A 14,028-nucleotide genomic window follows, 5' to 3' on the forward strand; every position below is an offset into this window, starting at 1 on the left:
GCGCTGTTTCTTCTAACTGTAATTTGAACACAAAAGGAAAGAAAATAGAAGGTGCTTAAAATAATTGTGAAAGGTATGAAATGTCATGGCCAGGGTTACAGAAAAATGGGTATTTTCCCCCCCAAAGTACTTTACCCATGAAACTCTGATTACTTTAAGATTCTTAATTTAACACAAAATGTGTCTCTATATTTATTCTGGTGACTTAACAGACTTTATTTACCTTGTTGTTCTAAAAGAGAGGTAGGGGATGGTTCGTGGTCAAAACTTTCAAAAGACATGAAATGTAAAGGTAGACTTTTAATGTGTAAGATAAAGATTGAAGGTTAAAATGCCAGACCTTGCCTCTGTAAGAGTGTCTGTTGCCATGGCTTCCCCTTTGTCCTTCCCTCTCCTGACAATAGCATATTGTTCAAAGATAAGAAACCAAAGCTTAAGAAGCTGGAAGCCATCATCCTCAGCAAACTAACACAGGAACAAAAAGCAAACACCACATGTTCTCTCTCATAAGTAGGAGTTGAACAATGAGATCACATGGATACAGGGAGGGGAACATCACACTCTGGGGCCCTTCAGGGGCCAGGGGGTAAGGGGACAGAGAGCATTAGGACAAATACCTAATGCATGTGGGATTTAAAATCTCGATGATGCGTTTATAGGTGCAGCAAACCACCATGGCACATGTGTAGGTATGTAACAGACCTGCACGTTCTGCACATGTTTCTCAGAACTTAAAGTTAAAAAACAAAAAAAACAAAAAAATTTTAGTTGGGCTCTTAGTTTTTTTCGGAGGTAGGATAATTAAGACTCATGATGAGTGTGACTTTGTAACTTGGAGGACTATACTCACTTTTCAAGATGTTTAAGAATTTAGAATAAACATGTGAGTTGATTATATTTTTATACACAAAATATGTAAGTACTTGTGTAAACTTATACTCTGGTTGCTGGTGTAAGGAAAGCCTGTGCGTGATTTTACACACCAGTTCATAGACTAGTAGTGTTGGATGAGAGCCCAAAAAAGGCTCTTTATTGTCATTCTTTAGGATTACAACACAGTTTATGTATGTCTCATTTGTCCCTTTCCAATCCAAAGGCCTGTGTATGTTCTCCCTATATATTGCTAATGAAGAAATGAAGACTTAGAGATCTTACACGACTGTGGAAGATAGCTACTCAATGGAACTAAGGTTCTGTGTCCTCAGAGTGACATGGAAGTGACAGATATGCTAAATTTACTTTTTTTTAAAATGTTTGAGCTCCAGACTAAATAATATATTTTGCCTATAAAATAGACCTGTCTTTAAACTGTACTGCCATCTTGTTTTTTCTATGTAGTTGATTTTACACAACTCAAAGGAAACATTTACCTCTTTATTTATTTATTTATTTAGGAGGGTCTCACTATGTTACTCACGCTGGCCTCAAATCCCTGACCTAGCCTTAAGGGATTTTCCCATCTCAGCCGTACAGACATGGGCCATCGTGCCTGGCTCCATCTTATGTCTACACATTCATTTCAGTGGATAAGAGTAAAGGTAGAGGTAGTGAAATGGCCTAAATACAGCAGTCGAAGAAATGAGTTGATAAACTGTTAAAAGTGATCACATCTTTTTTCTTTTCTCCCTCTATAGGTATGGATTTGGAGTCCACCCCTTCTGACAATCCAGAGACAAGCACAATATTCCTGAGAAAATCTCGAACAGATGGTGAGACACCATGTTTTTTCCACCAAGAAAAAGAGTGAAAACTCTTCTTATTTGATCAAATGTATTGTAGAAAGTATTTAGAAAAACTCATATTGGTTTAAATTTTTCAATTTTTCACATATTCACTTGTCTTATTTTACCATGTGATATACTTTGTTATTGTGTTAGTGAAAACATGTAAACTTTTTATTTGTACAGTTTACCCTCTTTTGATCAACACAATTTGTCATGTGATGGAGGAGTTGTAGATTTATCTTTATTTAATAATTCTTTGTCCCTTTTCCCTTGCTCCAGAGAGTACATTTTAAAGTTGACTGATAGAACTTAGGCTTCACCTTGGTTTCCATTTAAACAAATTAAAAAAAGAAAAATAGTTGTTCATCAACAAGGATTGAATCTGTGATTCTGGCCTCCTCTTCCACAGTCCTCCGACCACATGCATTTATCACATCCAAGTTTATGCTAATCAAAACTTCTATTAACCTTTTAATTTGATGTAATGTAAATTTAAACATGCCCTACTCCTGCTTATTTTCCTCAGTGTTATGTGAAATCCTTGTTTGTTTGCTAAAAAGCCATACACAGCCAGGTTTTCCTGTTGATTGAAGCAGCAAGAATGCAAGTGAGGATCTATAATCATATGTGAAGTGATGCAGCACAGTAAAATATGGGAGTTTGTAACCTTTGTTTCTTGTAGTTTGAGTAGACTTTGCCTGTCTTGAGTCAGTTATTTCTGTCTAGAATTTGTGTTCCTTTATGCATTACTATAAAGAGATACCTAAGACTGAGTCTTTTATAACAAAAAGAGGTTTAATTGGCTCATAGATCTTCAGGCTGTACAAGCATGGCTTCAGCATTTGCTTCTGGTAGGGGCCTCCGCAAGCTTACCATCATGATGGAAGGCAAAGGGGAAGCAGGTGGTTCCACACTTGTGAGAGGGTGGGGCGGGGGTAGAGGGAAGGTGCCACGCTCTTTTAAACTACCAGAATGAGAATTTGCTTATTACCATGGGGATGGCACCAAGCCATTCATAAGGAATCCACCGTGACCCAAATGCCTCCCACTAGGCCTTGTCTCCAACATTCAGGATCACGTTTTAACATGAGATTTGGAGGGGAAAATATCCAAACCATATCAGAATTGTTTTCCCAGTTCCTTCCAGAGCCGTGGGCTTCTCACACGTAGAGAGCATGGAAGGAGTTAAAAAAAAAAAAAAAGCCACTCTGTGTCCCTCACTCTTCAGTGATAGCAATGTTTGCCTGCAAGGCCCTTTTAACTTTAAAAGTGGAGGCAGTGTAGGAAACAAAGCATGGCCTAGGTCACTCTTGGAGCTTTTGTTATTCTGACCTTTTTTTAGGAAAAATAAAAAGACTTTTTGTGCTGCGGACACCATGTTCAATGAAGTTTATATACTCATTTTAAAATCTAAACTTAAAAAGGTTACTTTCCTGTTGTGTAAAGACTCTTTTTTTGGTTTGTTTTGTTTTTAGTGACATATTAGTAGGTGACCACTAAGTGTGGTTCGAAATGCTTACTGGGATTCTGGTGCATCTAGAGATAGGTGCCTGGCCAGGAAGTAGTTCTTAGAGCTGTTAGCTCTTAAATTCTGGTAAAAAAGTAAGCTATGTGTAAATGCAGAATGAGAAAATGCTAATGGATCATGGCTCATATATGCAACAGTTAAACTTTTTTATTAGCTAATTTTTTCATCTGGCCTCATTTTTTTGCCCTTTCCTTTTGTATACAAGGTTTCTTTCATTTGTATATAATAGAAACAAAAAGTAAACTAGTCCAAAAAGTAAAACAAAGTTTTTATATTTTGCTTTATGAGATTTATCATGCCAGCTAATTTAAATATAAATTGTTGAAATAATTTTTTAAAATTGAATTTGTTCCCATTTTATTTAGGAGTAATCAGTAAGACGTTAACAACTAGTTTTATTTTACGGTATTTGTATTAGAAGTGACCAGTTTGTTTGTTCTTTTTTCTTAGTAGAAGAAACAAGAAAAGGCAACTATACAAACCATGTAAGTAAACAGTCAAAAAGTTAAAAAACTGATAGTTTGACATAAAAGTATGTCTCTCTTAATTACTTTAAATTATAATGAGGACCCCATGCTGATAGCATGGACTTCTTTTTGTGGCTTTTCTAAATCTGTTACATTTTCCTAAGTATCAAATGTATTCAGAAAAGTCTTGAGCTTAGTGTGTCCACCTTTTAAGAATGTCTGACATTTAAGTTAAATTTCAATAGTCTGATTGTGGTATAAAGATCTGCCTTAAATATTGAGTCATATTTTTAATTTAGCTAAGTTAATTGTCAGCACCGTCTTTTAGTTAATTGTAAGCACTGTGTATTGACTTTCTGCCATAGCAGGTGCAAGCATAGCTTCCTCACTACACCATGACCTTATTTTTCTCCCTCTGTTTCTTCCAATTGTAGCACACTTTTTCATCAAATCTAATATTTACATGATTATGACTATGCAAATATTATTCAGTGCTAAGTCATACGGTGTTTTCATTGTGCCTCTGCATTACATATTCCTTCATTTTTTCTCTGAACCAGTTCTGAAATCTGAGCACTTCTGCACTTCTTCTGGATCATGTCTTTCTTCCTAGCCTGTGTTACTTTACCCAGCCAAATGCAGTAAGTAGCCCCTGGCTGGTCTGTTTGCTTTCAAAACCATTATTTTTTAGCATGAAACTAATTTTCTGACTATTTGTTTGCCTGTTTTCTAACAGCCATTTCCCCCATCAAGTGTTGTAGCATCTATCATGTGCCTTTCCAACTATTTTCCATCTGCTAAAACGTCTCTGTTCCATTTTTCTTTGTTGTGGAGGTGGGGTGACAACTTACTTTGGCCTTTTGTCATCCTAATTCAATATAGAGTGACTTTCCCTAGATATGCTCGATGTTTGCATTTCTGATTCTTTCTGTGCTATCTCCTTAAAGTCTTTTGGGATCCTCTCATAACTGCTGTCTTGTGTGGGATCACCTGTGTCCTAGATTCTGTGTTTGCTTCTGTCCTGTTATCCTGGGTGGAGATGTTTAGAGATCTGCCCAGACTTAAAATCCCTCTTTTTTGATAGAGAGTAAACCTCTAGGTTGAATCTAAATTTTATGATTCTGAAGATACTCTACAATGTGCTCGCTTCACACTGTTGTTCTTACAGTGTTGCCATCGTGTGATACATTGTTTGTAATTGGCTTTTATATATCTGTAGAACCTTTTTTAGGAGCTTCTGTCTCTCTGAGATTGTGAAACTTTGTAACAACAGCTTAGTGGGACTCTTTACATTTTATTGAGGCTACTAAGTCTGCAGACTATGTGCTTGATAATTTGTTTCACTTTCTCTGATACTTTTTTTCTGATAGTCTTGTTATTCATACACTAGGCTGCTTAGACCAGTATACCTGCATTGGTTTTTAATTTTTCCCCTTCTATTTTTCAGTTTCCCTTATTATTATAGATGGAGTTTTTTTCATGAATGCCCAAAGTCTTAGAAATATTTAAGTTAGTTAAGATTTATTTATTTTTAGCCTGGTCAACATAGCAAGACCTCATCTCTACAAAAAGGTGAAATAACAAATTAGCCAGGTATGGTGGCATGTGCCTTCAGTTTTGCCTACTCAGGAGGCTAAGGTAGAGGATTGCTCCAGCTCAGGAGATTGAGGCTGCAGTTAACTATCATTGCACCACTGCCCTCCAGCCTGGGCAACAAAGTGAGACCCTGACTCAGAAAAAGGAAAAATGTTATTCTTAAAAAACATATCTAAAATTTGTCCTGCCAAAAAGGAGAGAGAAAAACATAAACTTTAGTTTTCATTTTATTTTATGTTTGCTGGCAAAAATGCTGTCGTTGATTTATTTATATATTTTTATTCTATAGGTTCTGGGGGGAACAGGTGGTTATATGAATAAATTCTTTAGTGGTGATTTGTGACATTTTGATGTACCCATCACTTGAGCAGCATCCACTGAAGCCAATTTGTAGTCTTTTATCCCTCATTCCACTGCCATTCTTTCCACTGTGTCCCCAGAGTCCATTGTATCATTCTTATGCCTTTGCATCTTCATAGCTTAGCTCCCAGGTATGAATGAAAACATACAATGTTTAGTTTCCCATTCCTGAGTTGCTTCACTTAGAATAATGTCTCCAATTCCATCCAGGTTGCTGGGAATGCCCCTAATTTATTCCTTATTATGGCTGAGTGGTGTTCTATGATATATACATATATATGTGTGTGTGTCTATATATATACACACACACATTATACATAGACATATGACAGTTTCTTTATCCACTCATTGATTGATGGGCATTTGGGCTGCTTCCATATTTTTATCATTGCAAATTGTATTGCTGCAAACATACATGTGCAAGTATTGTTTTTGTATAATGCCTTTTTTTCCTCTGGGTAGATATCCAGTAGCAGGATTGCGGGATTGCATGGTGTTTCTACTTTTAATTGTTTAAGGAATCTCCACACTGCTTTCCATCGTGGTTGTACTAGTTTCCATTGTTACCAGCAGTGTAGAGAAGTGTTTTCTTTTCACTGCATCCACACCAACATCTATTATTTTTGTATTTTTTGATTATGGCCATTCTTGCAGGAGTAAGGTAGTATGGCATTGTGGTTTTGATTTTCGTTTTCCTGATCATTCATGATGTTGAGCATGTTTTCATATGTTGGTTGGCCATTGGTATATCTTCTTTTGAGAATTGTCTGTTTATGTCCTTCGCCTACTTTTTGATGGGATTTTTTTTTCTCTTGTCCATTTGTTTGATTTTTTTGTAGATTCTGTGTATTAGTCCTTCATCAGATGTAGAGATTGTGAAGCTTTTCTCCCATTCTGTGGTTGTCTGTTTGCTCTGCTGATTGTTCCTTTTCCTGTACAGAAGCTTTTTCGTTAAGTCTCACGTGCTTAATCTTTGTTTTTGTTGCATTTGCTTTTGGGTTCTTGGCTATGAAGTCTTTGCCTGAGCCAGTGTCTAGAAGGGTTTATCAAATGGTATCTTCTAGAATTTTTATGGTTTCTGGTTGTAGATTTATATCCTTGATCCATCTTGAGTTGATCTTTGTATAGGTGAGCGTTGAGGATCCAGTTTCATTTTCCTGCATGTAGCTTGCCAATTATTCCAGGCATTAAACCGTATATGGTTTAATTTCTTCACATTATGTTTTAGTTGGCTATAGGTATTTGGGTCTATTTCTGGGTTCTCTATTCTGTTCCATTGGTGTATTTGCCTATTTTTATACCAGTACCATGCTGTTTTGGTGACTGTGGCCTTATAGTATAATTTGAAGTCAGGTAAAGTGATGGCTCTAGATTTGTTGGCTTTGCTTAGTATTGTTTTGACTAAGTAGGGTCTTGGTTTGTTCCATATGAATTTTAGGGTTCTTTTTTTTTTTTTTTAGTTCTGTGAAAAATGATAATGGCATATTGTTAGGAATTACATTGAATTTATAGATTGCTTTTGGCAGTGTGGTCATTTTTACAATATTTAAGCCACTCATGAGTGTGGGATGTCTTTCTATTTGTTTGTGTTATCCATGATTTCATTCAGCTATGTTTTATAGTTCCCATTGGCATATCAAAAAGGCATTTCATACCAGGGATACAGGGATGGTTTAACATATGGAAGTCAATAAATATGATATATCACAGAAAGAGAATTGAAAGCAAAAATCACATGATCATCTCAATAGACGAAGAAAAAGCATTTGACAAAATCCTTTTATGATTAAAATGTTTAAAAAGCATTTGACAGCATCCTTTTATGATTAAAACCCTCAGCAAAACTGACATACAAGGGACATACCTCAATGTAATAAAAGTCATTTATGACAGACCCACAGCCAACATAATACTGAATGGCGAAAAGTTGAAATCATTACCCCTGAAAACTGGAACAAGGCAAGGATGCCCCAGTCTCACTACTTTTATTCAGCATAGTAGTGGAAGACCTAGCCAGAGTAATCACACAAGAGAAAGAAATAAAGGGCATCCAGATCAGTAAATAGGAAGTCAGACTGTCACTGTTTGCTGATAATATGAACGTATACCTAGAAAACCCTAAAGACTCCTCCAAAAAGCTCCTAGAACTGATAAATGAATTCAGCAAAGTTTCAAGATACAAAATTAATGTACACAGATCAGTAGGTCTGTTACACCCCAACAGCTACCAAGCTGAGAATCAAACTAAGAACCTCAACCCCTTTTACAATAGCTGAAAAATAAAGTAAAATACTTAAAAGTACACCTAAGCAAGGAGGTGAAAGATCTCTACAAGGAAAACAATTTTAGTGTTTTTAATGGGTTAAAATGAGAGGCAGCAGGTACAATGGAAGAAGTCAGTGGGTGGGCCCTGGTATCCAAGGGGTACTGGACCTTTGATGGTAAGGCTTTAGTTTTGACTTGTTAAATTACTAGGTATGATTATTTTCTAGTTTTTGTTATTATACCTTAAAACCACTAAGTAAGCCCTTCCATTTCTTGTTAAAGATCATAGCATTTCATACTCTGATTTATGCTGACTGAAGTTAGATGATTTGTTTCTATTTTGTGACACCTTAAATAATACCTACCAAGAGTGATCTGTTAGTAGTGTTTTTGTTTTAATTAAATGTAGTAAGATGTTGAGTCCAAATGATGACTCAGTTAGTTTGTCAAACACTTGTTGAAGTTTTTGATTTATTCAGAATTCTATGCTCAGCAGCTGGATGTAGGAACAGTTAGGGCCCGCTGTTACTTTTATGGAGAGGCATACTTTCTCATGAGAATACTTAGTCTCTTGTAACCAGTGGTGAATCTGACTCATTAGTGTACCAAAGAAACATGTTTTGGTGTGGCTGCTGGCAAACAGATCCAAGAGGGTAGATGTAGTCAAAGTTGCTGAAACAAGGAAAGAGAAAAGTGGTATTCTATGCAGAGAGTAGGGTATAGCAGGAAAATGCCTAGGGTGCAGCTCAAATGATTTATAGAATGAAATTAAGTTTTGAAATTAATGGCAAGTATTGTCGAAGAGTCTCATTTGAGTCATGTCATGGCTGTCTTATTTAAACTTGAAGGGAAAGTTAAATTTTTTAAGTTGTCATCTGTTTTCAGGGTGTGAGAGAATATTAAATTGTTACTAATTTTATCCTCCACATAAGAAAACAGGACTAGAGAAACCTATGGCTTCCTCACTTGTTGGTGGTCTAGCAACACTGGCACACAGAGTCTCTGAATCTGAAACTTGTTTTGTCACCGGAAATAATACATTTAGGATTAGTAATTTAGTAAATGTATTAGTCTCTTATTCACTGCAATAAAATGTTCTTCTACGATATTATTTAATACGTTACATTTTACTGTAGTAAATAAATAATAGAAATAGAAATTCTCAGATCTTATTTTAAACTTTTCTCATTATTTATAAAGGGAATTCATAAAATCCTTGTTGGGTTTGATGACAGGTACCTTATTTAGGGCAGCATTTTATAACCTGTATCTCAAACATCATCTCTGGAAGTTAAGAGCCTCCGATGAGTTCTCTATAGAGTGCACAAGATGCCACACTCAGGCAGTTCACAGAGTGTAAGAAATATCCTAGTGCTTTGTCATTTGGCATTTTAACCGATAAAAAAATACACCTTGATAAGTTTAACTTACACTTTCTTTCCTTCCCCTTCAGGTGTCTACTGGGCTGTATAGTTCACGTTCGACAGTTTTCCTTGACGACAGCACAGCCAGTCAATGTCATCTTAAAACGACACTAAAGCTGTGAGTACAACCATAGTGTCAAGGGACAGATTCCTTTATTCTAAAATTAATTATTTCAGCCATTTGGTTGTCCTCTTCAGCAGTCATTTAAGAAAGTGAAGTCAACTATATATCGATATACAGATTCTAAATATGAAGTATCAATTTCTCTTTTAAGAAATCTTAGATGTCATGGTAGAAGGAAAAATCAGTTAGCAAATAAGCCGTCCCAGAAAAGTATAGCTATTTTTTTGGTGCCTTTATGCCTTAAGACAATGTTGACTGCAATGAAAAGGACCCTTTATTGGATTTTTTGTGTGTGAAAAATTAGTTTTTCAATGCATTGCAATGTGTACTACTTTGGACATTAGTCTTGGAAGAAGGAGCAGCTTTTTTTCTTCTGGCATCACAGTGTATCAGCAAATGCAAAAGAATGAGAATCATAGCAGTCTCTCAGTCTGTTCTTTTGCATTTGCTGAGGAGTGTTTTACTTCCAATTATGTGGCCCGTTTTAGAATAAGTGCTATGTGAAAAAATAGAAAATAAGAAACTCAAAACCGTACAACTACACAGAAACTGAATTACCTGGTTCCTGAATGACTGCTTGGTAAATAACGAAATTAAGGCGGAAATAAGTAAGTTCTTTGAAACCAATGAAAACAAAGACATAATGTACCAGAATCTCTGGGACACAGCTAAAGCAGTGTTTAGAGGGAAATTTGTAGCACTAAATGCCCAGATCAGAAAGTGGGAAAGATCTAAAATCGAAACCCTAAGATTACCATTAAAACAACTAGAGATGCAAGAGCAAACAAATTCAAAAGCTAGCAGAAAGCAAGAAACAACTAAGATCAGAGCAGAACTGAAGGAGGTGGAGACACGAAAATCCTTCAAAAAATCAGTGAATCCAGGAACTAGTTTTTGGAAAAGATTAACAAAATAGACCACTAGCCAGATTGATAAAGGAGAAAAAAGAGAAGAATCAAATAGACACACTAAAATATGCTAAAGGGGATGTCGCCACTGATCCCAGAGAAATGCAGACTATGATCAGAGAATACTATAAACACCTCTACGCAAATAAACTTGAAAATCTAGCAGAAACGGATAGATTTTTAGACACATACATTCTCCTAAAAATAAACCAGGAAAAAGTCGAATCCCTGAATAGACCAGTAACAAGTTCTGAAATTGAGGCAATAATTAATAGTCACCCAAAAAGCCCAGGAACAGATGGATTCACAGCTGAAAAATAGGGATGGCTGTGAGGCTTCTTTATGTGAAGAAAAGCATCCCAGAAGATTCTGATTTTCACCCCGACTCCATTATTCCAAACTTTGCTGCACATTGAAATTACCTGGGAAACTTAACAACAACTTTGATGCCCAAAGTCATCCCCAATGCTAATTTAAATTAAAATGTTTTATGTAGAAACTGAGGCAGTTGTTAAAGCTCCTCAGGTGATTTTAATGTGCAGCAAAGTCTGAGAGCCGCTGCTTAATTTGAGTTTAGGACAAGAAACTGCTCCTATTTGGTAGGACCCTGGGCAAGTCAGTTTTAAGGTTTGTTTTCCTGATCTGTAAAATGAGTATTGGATTAAATGTGATTACACAGTCCCATATTTCTTGGTCGTTTCCAGCATATAACTTCAAATTCTGTGATTTTAAAATGATTTCAGAGATGAAAACTACTTGAAGGACTATAGACATATGCATCTTAAGTGCTAATGTTAGAGGCGTTTTAAAAAGTGCTAATATTGTATAGGCCCAATACTAAAATTGAGATTTGCCTTCCCTCAGTGATTTTGAGCCTCATTCTAGATGCTGAGGGCAAATGAAAGCACATAACTTACATAAGAGAACCTCTTGCTTTCTGTAGAACCTCTTGTTTTCTGATACACAGCATCAGTGGGTAACTTAGGAATACAATTACATATATCTGAAGAGCTGTATCTGTTCACAAGTATTTCAGTTAAACTAATTGAAGGTACCTGCCATTCATATTACACTGTGTCATGTTACACTGCCTTGTTAGCACTGCTTATTTTAGGATCACTGTACTTATCATTGATTTCCTGTGTGCTAATATTTACTAATATATCTTTTAATAATTATGCAAAAGTGATTTCAGATAATTTTATTTGTTACAAGTCACTTTCATTATATATTTTTAGGGAAATAATACAAATTGGGTGGGTAGGAGATAGTAAACTAAACTAAAATGCAGGGCCTAACATCTTTTTTTTGAAACAGAGTCTCACCCAGGCTGGAGTGCAATGTCATGATCTCAGCTCACTGCAACCTCCACCTCCTGGGTTCAAGCAATTCTCCTGCCTCAGCCTCCTGAGTAGCTGATATTACAGGCACCCACCACCATGCCCGGCTAATTTTTTTGTATTTTTAGTAGAGACAGTTTCACTATGTTGGCCAGGCTGGTCTCGAACTCGTGACCTCATGACCTGCCCACCTTGGCCTCGCAAAGTGCTAGGATTACAGGCATGAGCCACCTCGCCCATCCCGGGCCTAACATCTTAAAAGAGAAACCACTACTGTATGGGTTAAATTTAAACATATGGGCATATAGACATAAATTGCACGAGGCTGAATGCGGTGGCTCACGCCTGTAATCCCAGCACTTTGGGACGCTGAGGCAGGTGGATCACTTGAGGCCAGTAGTTTGAGACCAACCTGACCATCATGGCAAAATCCCTTCCCTACTAAAAATACAAAAATTAGCTGGGCATAGTGGGAGGCTGAGGCATGAGAATTGCCTGTACCCAGGAGGGGGAGGTTGTGGTGAGCCAAGATTGTGCCACTGCGCTCCAGTCTGGGCAACAGAGAAAGACTCTGAGTCAAAAAATAAATAAATACATAAAATAAAGTGCATGGGACAAAAGGTTTTGTAGGTAGAAGGGCATATAACAGGGAAATATGTTGTTATTTATATATTAGAATCCTCAACAGAAACACGTCTTCTGAGAGCATACTGCCTTGCATTTTGCTAAAAGCTAAGAAACGAAAGCAAGAAAGTGCCCTTATGGTACTGTTCTGAACTAGAAGATTTTAATTTCAGGGCCACTAGGAGAGTTTCCTCTGTACCCTTTTTAAAAAATGTCTTCAGGCCTAACAAATGATAACATCTATTGTGACGAATGTTTTTTCTTCCACAGTGTGACCTTAGCGATACATTATCATATCAAGCGAAGGTGAGCTTTTAAAAATCCTGTCTTGTTATTCTGGCTAATTACTGTGCAAGCTGTCAAGCTCAGCGTTAGGTCACAGCTCTAGATATCATAAGCTATATTGTGCCTACTAAAATATTGAAGCAAATTGTTTGTGTTTCTTTGACCCTTAAGCCTCTTTTGATTCTTAAATGACAGAGAGTCCTGAGTATGTTTTTATATTGATTATATTGGTATTCACTGTGACAGAAATACAAAATTGAGATTTTTTTCAAAATCTGTTTTTAGTTTAGATTTCATAGCTTTACCACTGTTGATATCATGAGCTAGATAATGCTTTGTCCTGAGGACCGTCCTGTGCATTGCAGAAAGTTCAGTAGCATTGATGACCTTTACCAGTAGTAATCCATGACCCAGCTTGTGACAGCAAAAAATATTCCTGAGAACAATACTGTTAACATAAATCTTTTAATGAAGCAGTAACTCTTCTACAACAAAATCTTCAGTAAAAGTGTGTCATGTATTTATATTATTGAAAATCTCTAATGTTGGGCTTAACAGAAGATAGCTGGATTTTCTAGCTCACTTTTTTGCAAATTGCTTTAAAAAAGCAGTAAGATAACGTAGTCTTATGCAAATATGTAGTTGGTAAAAGTGTATTTTTAAAGCTTTCAGACAGCTGTGGGTATTCTTTAATACAAAATCAAAACTTCACAAGTGCTAGTTTCTTAAATTACAGTGGCATTTTACACATTAATTTATTCCATCAGCACTCATCGATCTTTCTTAAACAGTAAATGGATCTTTCCACCCATACTTGCATTTATAATATTATGCATTAATTATTTGGAAAATACTGGTTTATGTTTTATTGTATCAAAAAATCACTTTTTTAGTTTAACCACCAATCTTATTTTAAAACATTTTAAAATACTGAGAGGCTGTCAATATTTTATATTATAGTAGAAGGAACAAGTTTTTCAAAGTCCTCAGGAAAGCTTAAATTTTATCACTGGGAACAAATACTTTCCTTGTGACATGAGTGACACATTTCCTCGTGAATGAGAGCACCCTCGCTTCATTTATTTTTGAGAATGATAGTTGTACTTTTTTTTAGACCTAGTGTCACTCTGTCACTCGGCTGGAATGGATTGGCATGATCTCAGCTCAAGGAGTCCTCTCACCTCAGGCTCCTGAGTAGCTGGGACCACAGGTGTGTGGCACCACACCTGGCTATTTTGTGTGTGTGTGTGACTTTGGTAGAGACAGGGTTTTGCCATGTTGCCCAGGCTGGTCTTGAACTCCTGAAGGAGTTTAGCTGCAGTGCTAACCTCCCAAAGTGCTGGGATTTTACAGGCATGAGCCACTGCGCTGACCCAGTTGTAC

General features: G+C 36.5%; 1 protein-coding gene across 1 annotated transcript in view; it reads left to right on the forward strand.

Moving 5' to 3' along the window:
- The window catches only part of LOC135277934 (uncharacterized), a 117,483-nt gene that overhangs the window by 57,106 nt on the left and 46,349 nt on the right, over nt 1–14,028 (forward strand). The window contains exons 7-10 of the mRNA XM_064384101.1: nt 1,635–1,709; nt 3,706–3,737; nt 9,394–9,482; nt 12,631–12,666. Coding sequence (XP_064240171.1) covers nt 1,635–1,709; nt 3,706–3,737; nt 9,394–9,482; nt 12,631–12,666 — 232 coding nt within the window. The remainder of the gene's footprint in view (nt 1–1,634; nt 1,710–3,705; nt 3,738–9,393; nt 9,483–12,630; nt 12,667–14,028) is intronic.

The sequence above is a fragment of the Aotus nancymaae genome, unplaced genomic scaffold, assembly GCF_030222135.1.
Source record: "Aotus nancymaae isolate 86718 unplaced genomic scaffold, 86718_ANA_hifiasm-v0.15.2.pri h1tg000036l, whole genome shotgun sequence".
NCBI classification, from domain to species: Eukaryota; Metazoa; Chordata; class Mammalia; order Primates; family Aotidae; genus Aotus; species Aotus nancymaae.